The following is a 25,360-nucleotide window of genomic DNA, read 5'->3' as shown; positions in this document are numbered from 1 at the left end:
CCAGTCGTGTCCAATCACGGCTGGTCACATAGTAAACAGGAACAGCCGTTGATCGGCTTTCCTTAGTTCGTGCCTGACAGGCACGAGTAAAGGAGCGCCGATCGGCGGCTCCCCTGACAGGGGGGGGGGGGGGTCGGCACTGGTAATCAGATCATTGATTACCAGTGCAGACCCTCGGGGGGGGATGCCACTAGAACCACCAGGGATGCCCACTATGACCCCAGGGATGCCCACCTATGACCCCAGGGATGCCCACTATGGCCACCAGGGATGGCAATCAAAGCTCAGGGATCCCCCCATTGCCCTCCCCATCAGTGCTGCCCGCCAGTGCCCTCCCTATCGGTGCTGCCCACAAGTGCCCATCATTGCCATCTTTCAGTGTCGCCCACCAGTGCCCATTATTGCCCACCAGTGCCACCTATCAGTGCCAATTAGTGCCCATCAGTGCCGACCGTCAGTGCCGCCCATCAGTGCCCACCAGTGCCGCCTATCAGTGCCCATCAGCGCCCATCAGTGCCACCTATCAGTGCCCGTCAGTGCCACCTATCAGTGCCCATCAATGCCGCCTATCCGTGCCTAGCAGTGCCTCCTATCAGTGCCCACCAATGCTGCATATCTGTGCTACCTATCAGTGCCACATATCAGTGCCGCCTATCAGTGCCACCCCATCAGTGCCTCCTCATCAGTGCCTGTCAGTGCAGTCTCATCAGTGCTCATCAGTGCAGGAAAAAACTTATTTATTTACAAAATTGTATAACATAAACAAAAAAACTTTTTTTTTTTTTTTCAAACTTTTCGGTCTTTTTTTATTTGTTTAGGAAAAAACCCAGAGGTGATCAAATACCACCAAAAGAAAGCTCTATTTGTGGGGGGAAAATGACATAAATTTCGTGTAGGTACAGTGTTGCATGACCGCGCAATTGTCATTCAAAATGCAACAGCGCCAAAAGGGGAAAATTGGCCTGGGCAGGAAGGGAGGAAAGTGCCCGGTATTGAAGTGGTTAATAATTACGGTATATCTCATGTCACATATTCCAAAGATTTACAACCCCTGTTGCCGAAATTAACTCCCTTTACTGACTCCAAAAATGACCCCTTTCATGGACATCCACATTTTCTAGGATATCTTAAAACTAGGCTAAATGATCCCCATAAATCCAAATGATGAACCTCCTCAGCAAACAATATAAACCGAAAACATCAAGTCATGTCTTACTTTGCCAGTTTTCCAGAAGTTGGGATCACTCATATTGGCAAATGTTTGAGGCACAAAATCTGGTTCTCGAAGAGTGGAAATTGTGGTAGACAAAATATATGCATTGTTAATAAAAAGCCACATTTCTAAAATAAGATTTGCTGGAATTTCTTTCCTCTCATTAAAGTGGATATTGGTTCCGTCTGAGTCCATTAAATTACCATTTCTCATATATTTGTGCAGCTTTTCATGGAAGACAGAAATACACACACTGTCATATACAGTTAAGCAAAGTCTGAGATAAAATACAAAGTGGTCAGATTCAATGTACTAGGTGGCAATTCTCCAAATGTGAATAGAAATGAATGAATCAGAAGAATCACTCATTCTTTATTTCGTCATTATCCTGCAATGTCTCCACGTCTTTCTAATATGAAAATAATCCTCCAACCCTCTAATCCTGAGAGTCAATTATTTGTTTATTTTTCAGATTGGATAATTTTGTATATACAGTAGCTCACAAAAGTGAGTACACCCCTCACATTTTTGTAAATATTTTATTCTATCTTTTCATGTGACAACACTGAAGAAATGACACTTTGCTACAATGTAAAGTAGTGAGTGTACAGCTTGTATAACAGTGTAAATTTGTTGTCCCCTCAAAATAACTCAACACACAGTCATTAATGTCTAAACCGCTGGCAACAAAAGTCAGTACACCCCTAAGTGAAAATGTCCACATTGGGCCCAATTTTCTCTTCCCTGTGTCATGTGACTTGTTAGTGTTACAAGGTCTCAGGTGTGAATGGGGAGCAGGTGTGTTAAATTTGGTGTTATCGCTCTCACTCTCTCATACTGGTCACTGGAAGTTCAACATGGTACCTCATGACAAAGAACTCTCTGAGGATCTGAAAAAAAAGAATTGTTGCTCTAAATAAAGATGGCCTAGACTGTAAGAAGACTTCCAAGACCCTGAAACTGAGCTGCAGCACGGTGGCCAAGACCATACAGCAGTTTAAAAGGACAGGTTCCACTCAGAACAGGCCTCTCCATGGTCAACCAAAGAAGTTGGGTGCACGTGCTCAGCGTCATATCCAGAGGTTGTCTTTGGGAAATAGATATATGAGTGCTGCCAGCATTGCTGCAAAGATTGAAGGGGTGGGGGGGTCAGCCTGTCAGTGTTCAGACCATACGCCGCACACTGCATCAAATTGGTCTACATGGCTGTCGTCCCAGAAGGAAGCCTCTTCTAAAGATGATGCCCAAGAAAGCCAGCAAACAGTTTGCTGAAGACAAGCAGACTAAGGACATGGATTACTGGAACCATGTCCTGTGGTCTGATGAGACCAAGATAAACTTATTTGGTTCAGATGGTGTCATGCGTGTGTGGTGACAACCAGGTAAGGAGTACAAAGACAAGTGTGTCCTGCCTACAGTAAAAACATGGTGGTGAGAATGTCATGGTCTGGGGCTGCATGCGTGCTGCCGGCACTGGGGGGTACAGTTCATTGAGGGAACCATGAATGCCAACATGAATTGTGACATACCGAAGCAAAGCATGATCCCTTCGCTTCGCGGACTGGCCACAGGGCAGTATTCCAACATGATAACGACCCCAAACACACCTCAAAGATGACCACTGCCTTGCTAAAGATGCTGAGAGTAAAGGTGAGGGACTGGTCAAGCATGTCTCCAGACCTAAACCCTATTGAGCATCTGTAGGGCATCCTCAAACAGAAGGTGGAGAAGCGCAAGGTCTCTAACATCCACCAGCTCTGTGATGTCATCATGAAGGAGTGGAAGAGGACTCCAGTAGCAACCTGTGAAGCTCAATAGGTGCTTAATAGGGTTTAGGTCTGGAGACATGCTTGGCCAGTCCATCCCCTTCACCCTAAACTTCTTTAGCAAGGCAGAGGCCGTCCTGGAGGTGTGTTTGGGGTCCTTATCATATTCGAATACTGCCCTGCAGCCCAGTCTCCAAAGTGAGGGGATCATACTATGCTTCAGTACGTCACAGTACATGTTGGCATTCATGGTTCCCTCAATGAACTGTAGCTCCAAAGTGCCAGCAGCACTCATGCAGCCCCAGACCATGACACTCCCACAACCATGCTTGACTGTAGGCAGGACACACCTGTCTTTGCACTCTTCACCTGGTTGCGGCCACACACACTTGACACCATTTGAACCAAATAAGTTTATCTTGGTCTCATCAGACCACAGGACATGATTCCGGTAATCCATGTCCTTAGTCTGCTTGTCTTCAGCAAACTGTTTATGGGGTTTCTTGTGCATCATCTTTAAAAGAGGCTTCCTTCTGGGATGACAGCCATGCAGACCAATTTGATGTAGTGTGCGGTGTATGGTCTAAGCACTGACAGGCTGACCGCCCACCCCTTCAACCTTTGCAATAATACTGGCAGCACTCATACGTCTATTTCCTAAAGACAACCTCTGGATATGACGCTGAGCATGTGCACTCAACTTTTTTGGTCACCCATGGCTAGGCCTGTTCTGAGTGGAACCTGTCCTATTAAACCGCTGTATGGCCTTGGCCACCATGCTGCAGCTCAGTTTCAGGGTCTTGGCAATCTTCTTATAGCCTAGGCTAGGCCATCTTTATGTAGAGCAACAATTCTTTTTTTTCCGATCTTCAGAGAGTTCTTTGCCATGAGGTGCCATGTTGAATTTCCAGTGACCAGTATGAGAGAGTGAGAGCGATAACACCAAATTTAACACACCTGCTCCCCATTTACACCTGAGACCTTGTAACACTAACGAGTCACATGATACCGGGGAGGGAAAACGGCTAATTTGGCCCAATTTGGACATTTTCATTTAGGGGTGTACTCACTTTTATTGCCAGTGGTTTAGACATTAATGGCTGTGTGTTGAGTTATTTTGAGGGGACAGCACATTTACACTGTTATACAAGCTGTACACTCACTACTTTACATTGTAGCAAAGTGTCATTTCTTCAGTGTTGTCACATGAAAAGATATAAAATATTTACAAAAATGTAAGGGGTGTACTCACTTTTGTAAGATACTGTATGTATGTATATATATATATATATATATATATATATATATATTTATATATACACCGTATTTTTCGCTCCATAAGACACACTCCCCCCCCCCCCCCCCACAAAAATGTGGGGAAATGTATGTGCGTCTTATAGAGCGAATATTGGCCAGGTCTCCAGGTCTTCCCACCCCCGCTGCCGCTGCTGCCGCATACCGGCATGTAAGAGTACCGGTGTGAAGATCTGAAGAAAGCTGTCAGTTACCTTGGTGGAGGAAGAAGTGCTGAGAGGGCTTCCCTTGCAGCTCGGTGCGGATCACCCCTGGTGGTGAAACAGGAGATGACACGTCCCAAGGAGCACTGGATGCGGATGGATCCTGGATGGATGGTGATTCAGGACCGCTTCCAGGAGATCTATAGATGCTCAGAGAAAAGAGACAAGGCCGAGGGTCATACACAGATAATCAGTCCGAGGAGATGAAGGTACAGAGGGCCGTACAAAAGAGAGAGTCCGTGGGATCCAAGCCAAAGTCGGTACACAGGAGATCCAGCTGAGGTGTCTTTTAGAGTAAAGAGTGGTCAGGCAAGCCGAGGTCAAACGAAGGAGAGATGCAGGTAAGTCAAAGGAGCAAGCCGGGTCAAACAGGAACAACAGGCAATCGGACAGGTCACGGGTACAGGAGCTGATGATAAACCAGCACTGAAGCACAGCCAGAGAGCGTCTTATATAGGGCCAGGGCTGGGGAGATGGGCGTGGTGACACACCTGTTCTGCCTCCAGCAATCTATTGTTGCTGAATGGTAATTCCTTTCCTGACAGTGCCCCCCCCCCCGAGGGGCAGCCTCTGGATGCCCTACGACCACATTTTCCCGAGAAACTTATTGTGAAACTTTCTCAGGAGTTTAGGAGCATGTATGTTGCCTAATGGTTCCCAAGAATTGTCTTCCGGCGGGTATCCTTTCCATTTGATTAAATATTGAGTGCGATTGCCTTTCTGTCGACAATCTAGGATGGTCTCAACCTCGAATTCAGGCTCCCCTTCTACCGAAACTGGAGGAGGTGGTAACTCTTCTCTTCCAGGGTAGGGGCTTGGTATCACCGGTTTAAGCAGCGAAGCATGAAACACCGGGTGGATCTTAAGAGAGCCAGGCAGGATAAACTCAAAGGCTACAGGATTCACTATTCTTTTGACCTCAAAAGGACCGATGAATCTGAGCCCCAACTTCTTGGACAGGCAAGATAATCTTAGATTAACTGACGAAAGCCAAACCTTGTCTCCCACCTTGTATGCTGGGTTCTCCTTCCGTTTGAGATCACAGAACTTTTTATAGGCCTGTTGTGCCTTCAGAATATTGTCCCGTAACAACTGGAGATTAGCTGCAATGGCTGCTAGCCGATCATGGACTGTGGGAACCGTAATTTCCTGATCCAGATTGGGCAAAAAGGAAGGATGGAAGCCATAATTTGCCCAAAATGGGGTTTGGTTGGTTGCGGAGTGCGCAGAATTATTATAGGCGAACTCCACGTATGGAAGCAGGGAGGTCCAGTTGTCCTGAGCACTGGTGCAGAAGCATCAGAGGTACTGTTCCAGGGTTTGATTTGTTCTTTCAGTCTGCCCGTTGCTTTGTGGATGATAAGCAGATGACAGGGACACTTCAACCGCCAAGGATTTACAGAGCTCCTTCCAGAACCTAGAGGTAAATTGAACGCCTCGATCCGAGACTATATTGTTCGGAAGTCCATGAAGCCTGACCACCTCTTTGATAAATGTATTGGCTGTCTCCAAGGCAGAAGGGGTACCCATCATTGGTAGGAAGTGAGCCATTTTAGAGAGTCGGTCTACGACCACTAAGATGGTAGTAAACCCTTCTGAGGGTGGAAGCTCGACTATAAAGTCCATAGATAGACCCTTCCAGGGTAGTTCCGGAATTGGCAATGGTCTTAACAGTCCCATGACTTTACTTTTGCCCCCTTGTTGCGTTGACAGGTGATGCAGGAATCTACATATGTTTTGCAGTCCTGGTGTAATTTAGGCCACCAAAAGTGGCGTTGAATGAGTTCGAAGGTCTTCCTTACCCCAAAATGCCCTGCAAGTTTGTGGTCATGGAATGTCTTAAGGGCCATCAATCTCACTTGTGTGGGAACAAAAATTTTCTCCTGATACCAGAGGAATCCTTCCCGCTTATGTAGAGATTTGGCTTCTTGTCCTGTATACTGGGTAGAGGCTTGCTGAATCGAGGACCGTAAGTTCGTATGGATCAGAAAAAAGTTTTGAGCCAACAGGATGGTATTGGGCTCTGTTGTACCGGGAGTGTCTGGAAACATCCGGGACAGGGCATCCGCTTTTCCATTCTTAGACCCTGGCCTGTAGGTAATATGGAAATTGAAGCGTGAGAAAAATAAGGCCCACCTGGCTTGCCAAGGTCTCAACCGTTTGGCGGCCCTCAGATATTTGAGATTCTTGTGGTCCGTGAATATCATAATAGGGTGCACTGCCCCTTCCAACAGGTACCTCCATTCCTCCAGGGCAGATTTAATGGCGAGAAGTTCTCGATCCCCCACATCATAATTTCTCTCAGGAGGTGACATCTTCCGAGAGAAAAATGCTACTGGGTGTAGTAAGGCCTTTGGGCCTTGTCGCTGGAACAGAATAGCCCCCGTAGCTACTTCTCCAGTTTCACGTAGAGTCCATGTTTCCTCAGGGTGGTTAGAACTTTTTTTAACATGAATCCGATGGAGTTCTAGAGAGGGGGAGAAGACCAGGATGTCATCTAGGTAAACAATTAAGAAGTTATCCAGAAATTCACGGAAAATGTCATTTACCAGATGTTGGAAAGTGGCCGGGGCATTGCACAGCCCGAATGGCATGACCATATATTCGTAGTGGCCAAAACGGGTTCTAAATGCAGTTTTTCACTCATCCCACTCTCGGATGCGGATAAGATTGTATGCCCCTCTGAGGTCTCGTTTAGTAAAGACTCAGGCATTCCGGAAGCGCTGGAACAATTCTGGAATTAGAGGGAGAGGGTAGCGGTTTTTAATGGTAACTTTGTTGAGTTACCGATAATCAACACAAGGTCTTAACGTTCCGTCCTTCTTCTCTACAAAAAATATTCCAGCGCCAGCTGGGGAGGATGAGGGCCTGATGAACCCCTTTTCCAGATTCTCATCGACATAGTACCGGAGAGTTTCTAATTCCTTTTCAGATAGGGGGAAGATCATTCCAAAAGGGATCTCTGCCACTGGGAGAAGCTCAATGGGGCAGTCGTAGGGCCTGTGAGGGGGTAGAACATCAGCTTTCTTCTTGTCGAAAACATCCTTAAAGTCCCGGTAAGCTGCAGGAATGTCTTCGGAGGAGTCTGAGGCCGGCTGGACGGCTAGGCAAGTGGATGGAGCTTGGGATTTGGAAGGGAAGCAATGGTCCAGGCAGTATTTGGATCTGTGGATTGTGGGCTTGGAGCCATGGTAGGCCTAGGATGACCGGGAATAAGGGAGAGGACAGGACATCGAAGCGGAGGAGCTCTTGATGACCCGAGTCCGTGGTAGTAAGGACCGGGTAGGTCTACCTGGTCATGGGTCCGGAACTAGGCAGGGATCCGTCGGCCAGGAAAACTTGAAGCTGTTGCTCCTTGGCTTGCAGGGGTACCCCTAGCTTTGCAGCTAGTGTACAATCCAGGAAGCAACTGCAAGCTCCGGAATCAATAATTGCCGTGAGCTGGATCCTCTCTTCTGCTACCTGTAGGGAGACAGGAAGGATAAGGTGAGCAGGGGATGGCTCAGAGACCTGACAGTTCGGGACAGACCGTGAACAGCACTTACTAGGCCTCACAGGGCAATTTTGGAGGAAGTGGCCGGAAGCTCCGCAGTATAGACAGAGGTTCGCCTGGCGGCGGCGTTGTCTCTCTTCGGGGGTCAGGGAGGAACGAATGAGCCCAATTTGCATAGGTTCCCCGTCTGCAGGGGCATTGACAGCTGGTCCTGGAAGAGGAGAGGCCATAAATGGGACCTTTGGCATGACCCATGTGGCTCGAGACCCTTGAAGGCGTTCTGAGCGTCGCTCCCGCAGACGCCTATCCATTTGGATGGCAAGAGCGATTATATCCTCTAAGGATGCAGGTGTTTCTACCCGAGCCAGCTCGTCTTTTAAAGCTTCCGAGAGGCCATGACGGTACTGGTATTTCAATGCTGCCTCGTTCCAGTCCGTGTTGGCTGCCCATCTACGAAAGTCTACCTCGGAAGTCCTCGGCCGGGCGTTTGTTTTGCTGGAGGGCATGCAGGGCCGACTCTGCCGTGACCGTACGCTGGGGATCCTCATATAATAGGGCCATAGCCTCAAAGAAAGAGTTTGTGGAATTCAGGATTGGACTCTTCTGTTCCAAGAAATTGTGTGCCCAAGTCTGAGGTTCTTCGGCCAGTAGGGAGATTATGAATCCCACCTTGACGGACTCAGAGGAGAAGGTCCTAGGTTGAAGGGCTAGGTATAATAAACAAGCATTCCTGAAGGCCCTGAATTTCCTACGCTCCCCACGGAAGAGTTCTGGCGTGGGCACCCGTGGTTCCGGGGGCGGAGCTGAAGCTGAATGGCCGGAGCTAGCATGGTCCGGTTGGGCCGGAGCCGGCAGCGAGCTAGCGGTTGGCTGATTCGGGTCAGGTGGAGGAGAAGGGCTGGCCATGTTGAGTACTCGACCCTCTAGCTGGAAGTACCCATCTTGTAGCCTTTGCACAGCTTGGGTCAGGGCTGAAACCTGCTGGCATAGGGCCTCGAGCTGGGAAGCACCTCTGTCGGCCTCTGACATGGCTGGTTTATGCTGTCAGTTACCTTGGTGGAGGCCGAAGTGCTGAGAGGGCTTCCCTTGCAGCTCGGTGCGGATCACCCCTGGTGGTGAAACAGGAGATGACACGTCCCAAGGAGCACTGGATGCGGATGGATCCCGGATGGATGTATGGTGATTCTATAGATGCTCAGAGAAAAGAGACAAGGTTAATGCCAGGCCGAGGGTCATACACAGATAATCAGTCCGAGGAGATGAAGGTACAGAGGGCCGTACAAAAGAGAGAGTCCGTGGGATCCAAGCCAAGGTCGGTACACAGGAGATCCAGCTGAGGTGTCTTTTAGAGTAAAGAGTGGTCAGGCAAGCCAAGGTCAAACGAAGGAGAGATGCAGGTAAGTCAAAGGAGCAAGCCGGGTCAAACAGGAACAACAGGCAATCGGACAGGTCACGGGTACAGGAGCTGATGATAAACCAGCACTGAAGCACAGCCAGAGAGCGTCTTAAATAGGGCCAGGGCTGGGGAGAAGGGTGTGGTGACACACCTGTTCTGCCTCCAGCAATCTATTGTTGCTGAATGGTAATTCTTTTCCTGACAAAAGCAGACTCTGTCAGATAATAACAGAGCCGCTGCTTCCTGTATAGGACCGGCTCACAGAGTGATATCAAATGTACTCTGCCTGTGACAGGAGGAGCCATACACAGGAAGCAACGGCTCTGCTCCGTACTGAAGCCACCTGCTTCCTCCAGTGCCTCTCCTATCACAGAGGAGCCAGCATTAGCAGTACCCATCAGCATTACCAGCAGTACCCATCAGCATATCAGCAGTACCCATCAGCATTACCAGCAGTACCCATCAGAATTACCAGCAGTAGACATCAGCATTACCAGCAGTACCCACCAGCATTACCCGCCATTAGTACCAGCATTACCCGCCATTAGTACCAGCATTACCCGGCAGCAGTACCAGCATTACCCGCCAGCAGTACCAAAATTACCCTCCAGCAGTACCAGCATTACCCGCCAGCAGTACCAGCATTACCCGCCAGCAGTACCAGCATACATGTATGAACAAGGACATTACATTTTCTGGCTGCTTAAGTCACATGTGCTAGGGGTGCAACTAGCCCCCAGCACATAACTGTAAATATCCCAGCATGTGCAGTGTTTTTGACTCCTACCACCATCACCACTTCAAATCACTGAAGTGGTTATGGTGGTTAGAGTGTTCCTTTAATATCTCTCAGAAGAAGTAAACCTCTGTATACTGATTCCATTTCATCACCCTCTAGTTGTGTTAAATTGGTGCTGGGGGGGAAAAATACATTTTGGTATATTTTAACATTTGGTTCAGAATATTTGTTTTTCTTATTTTCCTCCTCTAAAACCTAGGTGCGTCTTATGGTCAGGTGCGTCTTATTGAGCAAAAAATACGGTACATATATATACTGCATGTTTATATTTATGTACAAACCCAATTCCAAAAAACTTGGGACACTGTACAAATTGTGAGTAAAAAAGGAATGGACTAATTTACAAATCTCATAAACTTATATTTTATTCACAATATAATATAGATAACATATCAAATGTTGAAAGTGAGACATTATGAAATGTCATGGCAAATATTGGCTCATTTTGGATTTCATGAGAGCTACACATTCCAAAAAAGTTGGGACAGGTAGCAATAAGAGGCCAGAAAAGTTAAATGTACATATAAGGAACAGCTGGAGGACCAATTTGCAACTTATTCGGTCAATTGGCAACATGATTGGGTATAAAAAGAGCCTCTCAGAGTGGCAGTGTCTCTCAGAAGTCAAGATGGGCAGAGGATCACCAATTCCCCCAATGCTGCGGCGAAAAATAGTGGAGCAATATCAGAAAGGAGTTTCTCAGAGAAAAATTGCAAATAGTTTGAAGTTATCATCATCTACAGTGTATAATATCATCCAAAGTTTCAGAGAATCTGGAACAATCTCTGTGCGTAAGGGTCAAGGCAGAAAAACCATATTGGATGCCCGTGATCTTCGGGCCCTTAGACGGCACTGCATCACATACAGGAATGCTACTGTAATGGAAATCACAACATGGGCTTAGGAATACTTCCAGAAAACATTGTCGGTGAACACAATCCACCGTGCCATTCGCCGTTGCCAGCTAAAACTCTATAGGCCAAAAAAGAAGCCAAATCTAAACATAATCCAGAAGCGCAGGCGTTTTCTCTGGGCCAAGGCTCATTTAAAATGGTCTGTGGCAAAGTGGAAAACTGTTCTGTGGTCAGACAAATCAAAATTTGATTTCTTTTTGAAAAACTGGGACATCCGGACTAAAGAGGACAAGGACAACCCAAGTTGTTCTCAGCGCTCAGTTCAGAAGCCTGCATCTCTGATGGTATGGGGTTGCATGAGTGCGTGTGGCATGGGCAGCTTACACATCTGGAAAAGCACCATCAATGCTGAAAGGTATATCCAAGTTCTAGAACAACATATGCTCCCATCCAGATATTGTCTCTTGCAGGGAAGACCTTGCATTTTCCAACATGACAATGCCAGACCAATTACAGCACCAATTACAACATCATGGCTGCGTAGAAGAAGGATCCAGGTGCTTAAATGGCCAGCCTGCAGTCCAGATCTTTCACCCATAGAAAAACTTGGCGCATCATAAAGAGGAAGATGCAACAAAGAAGACCTAAGACAGTTGAGCAACTAGAAACCTGTATTAGACAAGAATGGGACAACATTCCTATTCCTAAACTTGGGCAATTTGTCTCCTCAGTCCCCGGACGTCTGCAGACTGTTATAAAATGAAGGGGGGGTGTCACACAGTGGTAAACATGGCCTTGTCCCACCTTTTTTAGATGTGTTGATGACATAAATTTTTAAATCATTTTATTTTTCCCTTAAAATTATACATTTTCTCAGTTTAAACATTTGATATGTCATCTATGTTGTATTCTGAATAAAATATTGAAATTTGAAACTTGCACATTAATGCATTCTATTTTTGTGTCCCAACTTTTTTGGAATCGGGTTTGTATATGTATATATATATGATTTCAGCCAACCAAACACTGGCCGCAACACACCACCCAAAATGGCTACAGACTCTTCTGGCCTGCCTTAGAATATCTTGCAACCCTGGGTACCTGTTTAAGAAACATTGCATCACCAAATTGAGGACATGTGCCAGGTATGGTACATGTGTCAATTTGCCCTGTCGAAGGGCAGACAGAGGATTGGGCTAATATCACATATCACTATTCCTGGCTCAAGCTGCATGAACCGCCTCTGGGCCTGCCCCTACCGAGCTGAAATAATCTCTGCTCCAGTGTGGCTCCTGTCCCCTAGACAGACCAGCTAAAGCACTGCATGGCATCTTTTAGCCTGACTCATTAAATAGCCCCTTAAACATTTAGGGCAGGCATACCCAACCTGCGGCCCATGGGCCGCATGCTGCCCGGAACTGCAGGCAATGAGACCCACCGGCTTTGGAACTCCAGACCAGAAGTGCGGTGGCCGCCTACAGCCTTTTTTTTTTTGATTTGGAGGAAGCCTGGCCAGGGGCACGGCCACAGCGGCCGACTATTGCATTCTGGGAGTTGTCATCCATGTGCGCTCAAGCTCTCAGAGAGTGGAGAACTTAGAGCAGCGCAGCTAGCAAATTACAATTCCCGGATCTCGGAGGCAGGCAGAGGAAGGGCACGCCAGGGAGTCGGGACGCATGTGACTGGCTCGGGGTACTGGGCTGGCTGCAACTTTACTTGACCCCAGGACAGGAGCATCAACCACCCCAGGACTGGAGGAGGCCGTGCAAGTACCTAGAACTGAGCTGGCAGCTGCCATCACTGATGTGAGAGACCCTGACATCCTCAGCTGACCCCTACATGATCATCCCACCATTCCCCCCCCCCCTATTTACCCTGCCTCAGTGCCACCCAGTAACCTCAAAATAACCCTCAACACTGTTGGTCCTGCTGGGAGCTGGCCATGGCCTGTGGGTCCAGCTGGCTGCTAGCCACAGCCTGTGGGTCTTGCTGGTCACTGATCTGTGGGTCCTGCTGGCTGCTGGCCTGTGGGTCCTGCTGGCCGCTGGCCTGTGGGTCCTGCTGGAAGCTGGCATGGGCAGCGGCCAGCAGGTCCCATAGGCCATGGCCAGCAGGACCCACAGTAGGCCATAGCCCACGGGTCCTGCTGGCCGCTGGGCATTACCTGTAACCCACAGGCCATGGCCAGCTCCCAGCAGGACCTACAGGCCAGTGGCTAGCAGGACCATCTGATCAGTGACCAGCAGGACCCACAGGTCAGTGGCCAGCAGGACCCACAGGCCATGGTTAGCGGCCAGCATGACCCACAGGCCAGTGACCAGCATGACCCAAAGGTCAGTGGCCAGCAGGACCCACAGGTCATGGCCAGCGACCAGCAGGACCCACAGGTCATGGCCAGCGACCAGCAGGACCCACAGGTCATGACCAGCTCCCAGCAGGACCCACAGGTCTGCGGCCAGCTCCCAGCAGGACCCACGAGGGCTGTGGGTCCAGCTGGGAGCTGGCCGTGGACTTTTGGGTCCTGCTGGCCACTGACTTGTGGGTCCTGCTGGCCGCTGGCCATGCCTTGTTTCTTCTGGAAAAAAACAGTGAATAAGCTGATGCTCTGGGTAATTACAGAGGGGTCGATGTGACCAGCGTATGGTAGGCAGTAAACTGAAAATATCAATAGTTCAGATAGCAGTAGTGCAAGTGTACGTAGGACATACTGTGAAGGTATGGGGAGTCCATTAAGGAGAAAACAGTCATTAACGAAGGGCTAGCTCCATAGCACAGGGAAGTAAAGCTCTGTGGAGAGGACGAAAAGAGGGAAACGGAGCACCTCTGAGTGCAGTATGTTTTAATCCAAGAATACATACAAGATATAAAAACTCACATGGGGTACATAATATAAGGCTCAAAGGATGGTGACGGGAGATGGTAGTGGAATCCAAGATCCAGTATCCGAAGATGGAGTACAGACGGAAGCTGGTGGATGAAGCAGGAGGACAATGGGGGGCCGTTCGTTGTCTTCCGGGATCCGATACTTCCGCGTGTGGGGCTGGAACGCAGCGTAGAGGCGCGTGACGTCACCAAAGTCAGATGGAGAATACGACCTGTTTCAGAACATGCGCCAAGCTCCCAGTGGGCATGCACGCTCTTTTTTCAAGTGCGTTCCAGCCCAACATGTGGAAGTACCGAATCCCGGAAGACAACGGCCGGCCTTGTTTGTCCTCCTGCTTTATCCACCAGCTTCCGTATGTACTCCATCTTTGGATAATGGATCCTGGATTCCTCTACCATCTCCCGTCACCATCTTTTGAGCCTTACATTATGTACCCCATGTGAGTTTTTATATCTTGTATGTATTCTTGGATTAAAACATACTGCACTTAGAGGCGCTCCGTTTACCTCTTTTTGTTTCTTCTGGAAGCTGACCATGGCCTGTGGGACCTGCTGGCCACTAGCCTAGGATGACCAGATGTCCCTTGTTTTGTCCCACTTTGCAGGGCTGATCCTGGGCAGGTGCACCGCAAGCTGGGGCAGAGGGGCCCCCAGGACTAACCCTACCATGGGTCCTGCTGGGCCCATTTGGCTTTTTTGGAGGGGAAGGGGGGCGAGCGCCGCCAGATTACACAGAGCAGGGATCTCCCGCTTACCCGGAGGCCACTGTCATGCAACGTCCCGCCTCCTGGACTGGCTCCTATGATAGACAGCACACTGGTGACATCTATCATAGGAGCCGGTCCAGGAGGCAGGACTTTGTATGACAGCAGCCGCACCAGGTAAATGGGAAATCCCCGCTCTATGTAATCTGGCGGCTCTCCTCTCTCTAATCCCCATGTACTGAATAGGCTGCATTTATGGACACTGGTGATTCTGAGCTTATGGGCACTGATGGGGCTGAGCTGATGGGCACTGATGAGGCTGAGCTGATGGGCACTAATGAGGCTGAGGTGATGGGCACTGATGAGGAAGAGCTGATGGACAATGGTGAGGCTGCATTTATGGACACTGATGAGGCTGCATTGATGGGCCAGCACTACCTGCCAACAGTAACCGCCAGCACTACCCACAAGCAGTACCCACCAGCATTATCCGCCAGCAGTAACCACCAACATTACCCACCAACACTACCCGCCAGCAGTAATTGGCAGCAGTAACCGCCAGCATTACCCACCAGCAGTACCCACCAGCACTACCTGCCAGCAGTAACCACCAGCAGTACCCACCAACACTGCCCGCCAGCAATACCCACCAGCATTACCCACCAGCAGTAACTGCCAGCAGTACTCACCAGCACTACCTGCCAGCAGTAACCGCCAGCATTACCCACCAGCATTACCAACCAGCAGTAACCGCCAGCAGTACCCACCAGCACTACCTGCCAGCAGTAACCGCCAGCATTACCCACCAGCAGTTCCCACCAGCAGTAACCGCCAGCATTACCCACCAGCAGTAACCGCCAGCAGTAACCGCCAGAAGTAACCGCACCAGCAGTACCCGCCAGCAGTCTGCAAAATAAGTAAAAAAGGTATGTGCATTAGCGTGTGTAAATTGTTGCAATATGTTTTTTAATAACTAGTTGTATTTTGTCATATGTCATGTCCTTGTTCATACATGTATGAATAAGGGCATTACATTTTCTGTCTGCCTAAGTTATATGTGCTAGGGGTGCAACTATCCCCAGCACATAACAGACTCCTACCACCATGACCACTCCAAATCACTGAAGTGGTAATGGTGGTTAGAGTGTTTCTCTAATATCTCTCAGAAGAAGTAAACAACCTCTGTATACTGATTCCATTTCATTTCATCATCCTCTAGTTGTGGTAAATTAGTGCAGGTGGGGGGGTGGTGACGCGGGAAGTGGCGTTTTCTTACAGTATATACCTTAACTATAGTATATATTTTTTATGCAGCCCGAGAAAATTTCTCTACACTCAGTGTGGCCCAGAGAAGCCAAAAGGTTGGACACCCACGCTGTATATACTAGGGGTGTTGAAAATAATCAGCGCATCGATGCATTACGATTCAGCATCGATTAGGAGACCAGCGGAATTGCGATTGCACGATGACCCAGGCTGAACTGAGAGACGTAGTGCCTCCTATGCAGTGGCATCGGGATGGGGGGGGGGGGGGCGGACAAGGGCTATAGACCTGAGTGGGCCCCCAAAAACCCCCGGGTCTCCTATTGCTTATTTAAAATTATTAGCCTTGAGTCCCAAGGCCTGTGGTTGGCCGGGAACTCAGGGCTACATACTTCAGCAGTGTAAGATTTATACAGCACATCCAGTGATTGGTGGGTGATCTGGGGCAGCCACAAGGAGAGTGATTGGCGCTGTCAAGTTGAAGCACTGATGTTGGGGTGGGTGGGGCCGGTATGAGGGGCTCCACCTATTTGTTCCATGCATAGACTAACAGCAGCTGACCAGGGAGGAAGGTGACAGGGGGCGGGACCAATTGTAAGTACTGTATGTCCACCCACAGCGGTGTATAATTGAGGTTAATTATACACCGCTGTGGGTGGACATACAGCAGCTAGCATTGGTCCTGCCCCCTGCCAGCTTCTTCCCCGGCCAGCTGCTGTTTGTCTATGCATGGAACAAAGGGGCGGAGCCCTGCATACCGGCCCCGCCCACCCCCGACATCAGGGCTTCAACTTGACAGCTCCAATCACTCTCCTTGTGGCTGCCCCGGATCGCCCATCAATCACTGGATGTACTGTATAAATGTTACACTGCTGTAGGCTGCATTCATTTATGTTTCATCTGATGCCGCCATTCTTCCCTTGGCTCCTGTGTGCTGCTAATGAAGATTTTAAGCAATATTTAACTAATTGGTGTCTTTGCAGTTTAACTAATTCCTGTACCTCTTTCTCACCCCCCCCCCTTTCTCTCTCTCTCAACCTCTCTCCAACCTCCCCTCTCTTTCTCTCTCAACCTCTCCCCTCTCTCTCATCCCCTCTCTCATCTTCTTTCCCTCTCACTCCCCCCCCTCTATCGCTCTCTCAAACTGACCTTCTCCTGTATCATGTCTGCAGTCTCTGACCGTCTCTTGTATCATGTCTGCAGTCTCTGACCGTCACCTGTATCATGTCTGCAGTCTCTGGCCGTCTCTTGTATCATGTCTGCAGTTTCTGACCGTCTCTTGTATTATGTCTGCAGTCTCTGACCATCTCCTGTATCATGTCTGCAGTCTCTGGCCGTCTGTTGTATCATATCTGCACTTTCTGACCGTCTCTTGTATTATGTCTGCAGTTTCTGACTGTCTCCTGTATCATGTCTGCAGAGGCGGCTCTATACTTTTTGAGGCCTTAGGCAAAAATCATGTAGGAGGCCCCCACACACCATAAAAGAAATAAATAAGCAGGCGATATTAAAATGAACTGCATATTGTGGCAGCCGTGGTGATGGGGGGTGGGATGAGTGGCAGCGGTGGTGATATGGGGGTGGGATAAGTGGCAGCGGTGGTAATGTGGGGGTGGGATGAGTAGCAGCGGTGGTGATGTGGGGGTGGGATGAGTAGCAGCGGTGGTGATGTGGGGGTGGGATGAGTAGCAGCGGTGGTGATGGTGGGTGGATTGAGTGGCAGCCGTGGTGATGGGGGGTGGGATGAGTGGCAGCGGTGGTGATGGGGGGAGGAAAGAAGTGGCAGCAGTGGTGATGTGGGGGTGGGATAAGTGGCAGCGGTGGTAATGTGGGGGTGGGATGAGTAGCAGCGGTGGTGATGTGGGGGTGGGATGAGTAGCAGCGGTGGTGATGTGGGGGTGGGATGAGTGGCAGCGGTGGTGATGTGGGGGTGGGATGAGTGGCAGCGGTGGTGATGTGGGGGTGGGATGAGTGGCAGCGGTGGTGATGTGGGGGTGGGATGAGAGGCAGCAGTGGTGATGGGGGGTGGGATGAGTGGCAGCGGTGGTGATGGGGGGGTGGGATGAGTGGCAGCGGTGGTGATGTGGGGGTGGGATGAGTGGCAGCGGTGGTGATGGGGGGTGGGATGAGTGGCAGCGGTGGTGATGGGGGTTGGGATGAGAGGCAGCAGTGGTGATGGGGGGTGGGATGAGTGGCAGCGGTGGTGATGGGGGGGTGGGATGAGTGGCAGCTGTGGTGATGTGATGAGTGGCAGCGGTGGTGATGGGGGGTGGGATGAGTGGCAGCGGTGGTGATGGGGGGTGGGATGAGTGGCAGCGGTGGTGATGGGGGGTGGGATGAGTGGCAGCGGTGGTGATGGGGGGTGGAATGAGTGGCAGCGGTGGTGATGGGGGGTGGGATGAGTGGCAGCGGTGGTGATGGGGGGTGGATTGAGTGGCAGCGGTGGTGATGGGGGGTGGATTGAGTGGCAGCGGTGGTGATGGGGGGTGGGATGAGTGGCAGCGGTGGTGATGGGGGGTGGATTGAGTGGCAGCTGTGGTGATGGGGGGTGGATTGAGTGGCAGCTGTGGTGATGGGGGGTGGATTGAGTGGCAGCGGTGGTGATGGGGGCTGGGATCAGTGGCAGCTGTAGTGGTGAGGGGGGGGATCAATGGCAGTGGTAATGGGGGGGGTGCAATCCTCCCCCACCACCACCACCTCTTACTAATCCCCCCCTCCATCAGGGATGAAATCTGTGAAGGTTGTGGGGGGATGGGATCAGAAAGAGGCAGTGGGGATGGTGGGGGAGAACGGCACCAATTACCAATCAATTTCACTGGCAATTACTTACTTTGTCAGTCGATTACTCCCTCAGCTTCAGACAGTCGTTCAGCCTCAGCGCTTCTGCCTCTTCAGACTTCCTGGTTGCCTTTTCGTCATGGGGTCTCCTTGCAGAGCCAGCCAGAGCTCCTCCCGCCTCACTCTATTGGCAATGGCCGTCAGCTGACTTTCTCCTTTCGTTTCCGACTCCATATTCTCTATGGGCGGAGGATAGGCGGGGCGGTCCGCACTTCGCAGTGACACTCTGCTAGCCTCCGCTCTGCAACGAGCGGACAACAGCATCTCTCCCCCTCCATCACGCAGACAGTAATTTTGTGCCCCCTCCAAGCGGCGGAACGGATGGGCAGGACGCGGGCAGGCTCCCTCTTAGCGGGAGCAAACAGAGGCAGCGCCGCGCCGTCCCTGACTACATGGATTTGGCGGCCGCGAGGCCCCTCTTAGCGCGAGGCCTTCGGCGGCTGCCTAAACTGCCTAATTAGAGAGCCGCCTCTGCATGTCTGCATTCTTTGGCCGTCTCCTGTATCATGTCTACAGTCTGACCTTCTCTTTTAATATGTCTGCAGTCTCTGATAATTTCTTATATCATGTCTGCAGTCTCTGATCATCTCTTGTAGTATGTCTGCAGACTCTGACCCTCTCCTGTAGTGTGGCTGCAGACTCTGACCCTCTCCTGTAGTGGCTCTGACCTTCTCTTTTAATATGTCTGCATTCTCTGATCATTTCTTGTATCATGTCTGCAGTCTCTGATCATCTCTTGTAGTATGTCTGCAGTCTTTGACCCTCTCCTGTAGTGTGTTTGCAGTCTCTGACCTTCTCTTTTAATATGTCTGCAGTCTCTGATCATTTCTTGTATCATGTCTGCAGTCCCTGATCATCTCTTGTAGTATGTTTGCAATCACTGACCCTCTCCTGTAGCATGTCTGCAGTCTCTGACCATCTCCTGTAGTGTGTCTGCAGTCTCTGACCCTCTCCTGTAGTATGTCTGCAGTCTCTGACCCTCTCCTGTAGTGTGTCTGCAGTCTCTGACCCTCTCCTGTAGTATGTCTGCAGTCTCTGACCCTCTCCTGTAGTGTGTCTGCAGTCTCTGACCCTCTCCTGTAGTGTGTCTGCAGTCTCTGACCCTCTCCTGTAGTATGTCTGCAGTCTCTGACCCTCTCCTGTAGTGTGTCTGCAGTCTCTGAACCTCTCGTGTAGTGTGTCCGAAATCTCTGACCATCTCCTGTACTGTGTCTGAAGTCTCTGACTCTCTTCTCTAGTATTTGGAGTGGGGGGGGGGGGGGGGGGGGGCTGGAGCTCCTTTTTAAGTTGTTGTCTGCTGTATTTAGACGCTGCTACATGCAGGGAGGGAGTGTTCATTTTTTTTTCTGTTCTTAAAAAACAAAAGAGTTCTGATTGCTTGAATTTATTTGATGAAAACCATGGGCATTAACCGTGATGCATTGTGGAATCAAATAGAATCGTTGATATGATAATCGTAATCAAATTGTGAGGCCAGTGAAGATGCGCACCTCTAGTATATACATTGCTTATAGAAATTTTTAACCCACTGGTGCTGATATATAGGAAGAAATAAGTCTTCTTTATCTATTCGCACCAGCTTCTCTCCCAGAATCTGGGATGGAGATAGTTCAGGGTAACAGCCAGAAAAATCTTCAGATCTCACTTTCATAAACTGGCCATTTGCTGTAATGAGAGGTAGAGAACATGTTCTCTGCTCCTCATCTCAGCTACATAAAATGGTACATAGGAGAGATCAGCTGTGATCGTGAGGATAACAGCTTTTCTCTGTTTCATGAACGGACACCTTAACTAGAAATGTATATGAGCATAAGTATGCATAAATATATATTATAAATATATATATATAAATGCATTGAAAATATATATACAGTGCATTGTGAAAATATTCGGCCCCCTTGAACTTTTCGACCTTTTGCCACATTTCAGGCTTCAAACATAAAGATATAAAACTGTAATTTTTTGTGAAGAATCAACAACAAGTGGGACACCATCATGAAGTGGAACGAAATTTATTGGATATTTCAAACTTTTTTAACAAATAAAAAACTGAAAAATTGGGCATGCAAAATTATTCAGCCCCCTTAAGTTAATACTTTGTAGCGCCACCTTTTGCTGCGATTACAGCTGTAAGTCGCTTGGGGTATGTCTCTATCAGTTTTGCACATCGAGAGACTGAAATTTTTGCCCATTCCTCCTTGCAAAAAAGCTCGAGCTCAGTGAGGTTGGATGGAGAGCGTTTGTGAAACAGCAGTTTGCAGTTCTTTCCACAGATTCTCGATTGGATTCAGGTCTGGACTTTGACTTGGCCATTCTAACACCTGGATATGTTTATTTGTGAACCATTCCATTGTAGATTTTTCCTTATGTTTTGGATCATTGTCTTGTTGGAAGACAAATCTCCGTCCCAGTCTCAGGTCTTTTGCAGACTCCATCAGGTTTTCTTCCAGAATGGTCCTGTATTTGGCTCCATCCATCTTCCCATCAATTTTAACCATCTTCCCTGTCCCTGCTGAAGAAAAGCAGGCCCAAACCATGATGCTGCCACCACCATGTTTGACAGTGGGGGTGGTGTGTTCAGGGTGATGAGCTGTGTTGCTTTTACGCCAAACATAACATTTTGCATTGTTGCCAATAAGTTCAATTTTGGTTTCATCTGACCAGAGCACCTTCTTCCACATGTTTGGTGTCTCCCAGGTGGCTTGTGGCAAACTTTAAACAACACTTTTTATGGATATCTTTAAGAAATGGCTTTCTTCTTGCCACTCTTCCATAAAGGCCAGATTTGTGCAGTATACAACTGATTGTTGTCCTATGGACAGAGTCTCCCACCTCAGCTGTAGATCTCTGCAGTTCATCCAGAGTGATCATGGGCCTCTTGGCTGCATCTCTGATCAGTCTTCTCCTTGTATGAGCTGAAAGTTTAGAGGGACGGCCAGGTCTTCGTAGATTTGCAGTGGTCTGATACTCCTTCCATTTCAATATTATCGCTTGCACAGTGCTCCTTGGGATGTTTAAAGCTTGGGAAATCTTTTTGTATCCAAATCCGGCTTTAAACTTCTCCACAACAGTATCTCGGACATGCCTGGTGTGTTCCTTGTTCTTCATGATGCTCTCTGCGCTTTAAACTGACCTCTGAGACTATCACAGTGCAGGTGCATTTATACGGAGACTTGATTACACACAGGTGGATTCTATTTATCATCATTAGTCATTTAGGTCAACATTGGATCATTCAGAGATCCTCACTGAACTTCTGGAGAGAGTTTGCTGCACTAAAAGTAAAGGGGCTGAATAATTTTGCATGCCCAATTTTTCAGTTTTTTATTTGTTAAAAAAGTTTGAAATATCCAATAAATTTCGTTCCTCTTCATGATTGTGTCCCACTTGTTGTTGATTCTTCTCAAAAAATTACAGTTTTATATCTTTATGTTTGAAGCCTGAAATGTGGCAAAAGGTCGAAAAGTTCAAGGGGGCCGAATACTTTCGCAATGCACTGTATATGTATGAATCTGGTCTATGTAAATGTGTATCCTAACATAGTATATACAAAGCAATTAGTAAAAAAAAAAAAAAAAAGTAATTGCAGTTTTCCTGATCACCCAGACAGAAAGGCGCCATTCACACTTGTGCGACTAAAGGCCCGTACACACGTAGTGATTGTCGGCCGTAAATATTCGGCCACCGTCCGATCGGCCGATTGTCGGCTTGTTAGTATGATGCTTCCGACAACCGACTGCGACTTTTCGGCCGAACAGAATCTGGCGTGCAGACTTTAAAATTTTTGTTGGCCGTCACCAGAACGGCCGATTGTTCGCCTGTCAGTACAGAATTCGGCCGACAAACAGCAGATTAGCAAGACTGGGCATGCTCAGAAAAGAAAAAAGACACAGAAAGCTAACCATCACATGACATCACTTCTGCAGTCGGCTGTTGTTGGCCGACAAAATTCTTGTGCAGTCTTTAGCACTTTTCAGCCGACAGGACAGCACCGGGCAAAAGACGGCCGATCGTTCGGCCGACAATCAGTACGTGTGTACGGGGCTTTAGTGTGTGACTTTGGACCCCAAAGTTGCATGACAAGTCGCACCCCGTGTTTCCCAAAGAGAACCATTCATATCTGGTCTGATCCGGCCACACCTGGAGTATTCTGTCCAGTTCTGGTCGCCAATCCTCAAAAGGGATTTGCTGGAACTGGAAAGAGTACAAAGAAGGGCAAATAAGATAATTAGGGGATTGGAGGACCTAAATTATGAGGAGCATTTGCAAGTGCTCGATTTATTCTCCCTAGAGAAGAGACGCCTGAGAGGGGACATGATCGCAATTTACAAATACCTCAATGGTGATCTCAGCATAGAAAAAAAAAACTATTCAGTCTCAAGGAATGTAAGAAGACACAAGGCCATACAATGCAATTAGACGAGAAGGGATTTAACCTCAGGCTACGCAAGGGTTTTTTTACAGTAAGGGCGGTAAGATTCTGGAACTCTCTTCCGCAAAAGGTGGTAACTGTGGGAAGTATGGCTACTTTTAAAAGACTCTTGGACATACATCTCCAAGATCAAAACATTCAGGATTATGGGAAATGAATACGTCCACACACAGCTACACAGGTTGAACTGGATGGACTATTGTCTTTATTCTACCTCAACTGCTATGTAACTATGTAACTATGTATTTGTGTGACTTAAAGTCGCGGCAAATTCAAAGTAGTTCCTGCACTACTTTGGTCAGACTTTCATGCAACTTGAGTGCCAAAGACTTCAATGTAAACCCTCAAAAGTCGAATGAAAGTCACACCTGCATGTTACACAAATTTGTAGAGCACAAACAATCACATTAATCAAAGCCAAAATTGCACCCATCCAAAGTCTCATCAAAATCGTGTCAAAGTCGCGCTGTAAGTCATAAATGGAAATCACATGATTTTGAAGTCGCACAAGCGTGAATGGACTGTAAGAAGGATCTCACTTCATTCACATAATTCTTATATAATATAGGATAGGATCATAGTAATATAAACACTTATTATCCAACTTACTATGTGCTGGAATCTATTTTGTTTAGATTTATTTTTCATCATGTACATTTCATGTAGAGCTCTGGCCAGAACAAACACAGCCGTGTATGCATTGGAAGGTATAGTTGGATAACCAGTTAATAGGTATGACCAATCTGTTAAATTAGGACAAGGTTTTAAAGGATAATTAAAGAATATTTTAAAAAAAGCATCATTTTTGTAAACATTTGTGGAAAGGCACCTAAAAGAGAAAATCAAAATGTCTTCCAGTATTGGGTCATATAAGCGTTTAGGAAACATGCGATGATTATAAACATTGTAGTCTAGGTTAAATTTTGGCGGCCATAAGAATATGAAGCTGTGGTTGATTGCTGTAAAGTCACTCTGATACGCAGTACTTAATTTTCTCCATGATGGTGGAAAAAAAAATGTGAGATTTCCAAAAACAGAGGGTATATGAGAAGCAAGCTTCTCAAATTGGTTTGTGTAAGGCCCACACACTATGACAACTTTAGCTGTTGATTTACTAATAGTCCTTATTTTCTGAACATCATATTCAATATTCATAATGAGTGGAATGATATATTCTGTGCAGATCCCATGTTGGCTCAGCATCTTACTCAGTTCTTGGGACTCCTTATCACCACTGCCATCCTCTGATGATAATATTCCAACCCAATTCCACCCAAAATGCTGAAAAAGCTTAAAAATAGCTGCATAACGGGCCCGGTCGTCTGGTGTCATACGGAATAACGTTGGATACATTCTTCCATCACTCAGGGGAGTGTCAGTGACTCGATAACTGATCTGGATAAGACATTGGGAAATATTTTAATGGGATGTTATTATTCAAACAACAGAACTATGAGAAATGTAATAATATTTTTTTTTTTTTTTTTGTTCTAACATAAAGAAGTACTTGTCAGAATTTATATGATAGAGATCTAAGTATATAGAGATCTAAGTATATGACAGCACACAATGCCTACTTACTTTCTCCAGACTCACATCCAGCCCTTAAAGTGGTTGTAAACCCCCATTCATGAAATTTGACCTAGGCACATATATCTGTAGTGTTAACTTATCTCTCTTCAAAGCTCTAAGTGCCACGTCTTTCTGCTGCTCTGTTCCTCTGTTATCAGCAGAGTCACTTCTGAAAAGTTCTCTGACACACGAGATAACAGCAGCTGAAAAATTGTGTTGGGGTAGGGAGCTTACATAAGGGAGCTTTTCTATTAGGCTGCATTCACACTTGAGCGTAGCGTTTTTTACCGCGATTTTACCGCGATTTTTACCGTGATTTTTACCACGATTTTACCGCGATTTTTTCAGGCGTTTTTCATTGACATCTATCAAAAACGCTGGTAATCAGCCCAAAAAGAAGCTCATGTACTTTTTTCAGCTACAGGCGTTTTGCAAAACGCTCAGATGTGAACAGGGGCCATTTAAATGAATGGGGTTTTACTTGTTGGGCGTTTTGGAAGCGTTTCTTTTGAGCGTTTTTGGAGCTGAAAACGCCCAGGTGTGAATGGAGCCTTAAGAGTATAGCTCTGCAGGTTCCTTCGTTCCTCTGCCTATGTGGAGTGGGGGGTGTGTCCCTTTCCTCCAATCAGC

The 25,360-nt window shown here is 47.8% G+C and overlaps 1 protein-coding gene across 1 annotated transcript in view; it reads right to left on the bottom strand.

The window, feature by feature from the left end:
* Positions 1-24,511, bottom strand: part of LOC309550327 (vomeronasal type-2 receptor 26-like) — a gene marked incomplete at both ends in the record, with an annotated part of 58,818 nt that extends 34,307 nt beyond the window's left edge. Inside the window, 2 exons of the mRNA XM_082250724.1 lie at positions 1,217-1,438; positions 23,768-24,511. Of these exons, the coding sequence (XP_082106850.1) occupies positions 1,217-1,438; positions 23,768-24,511 (966 nt within the window). The remainder of the gene's footprint in view (positions 1-1,216; positions 1,439-23,767) is intronic.
* Positions 24,512-25,360: the final 849 nt, after the last annotated feature.

The sequence above is a fragment of the Pelophylax lessonae genome (genome assembly GCF_965119305.1).
Source record: "Pelophylax lessonae genome assembly, chromosome: 1".
Taxonomy (NCBI): Eukaryota; Metazoa; Chordata; class Amphibia; order Anura; family Ranidae; genus Pelophylax; species Pelophylax lessonae.
Note: the sequence above shows the minus strand (reverse complement) of the source record. Positions and strands in the feature narration are given on the sequence as shown.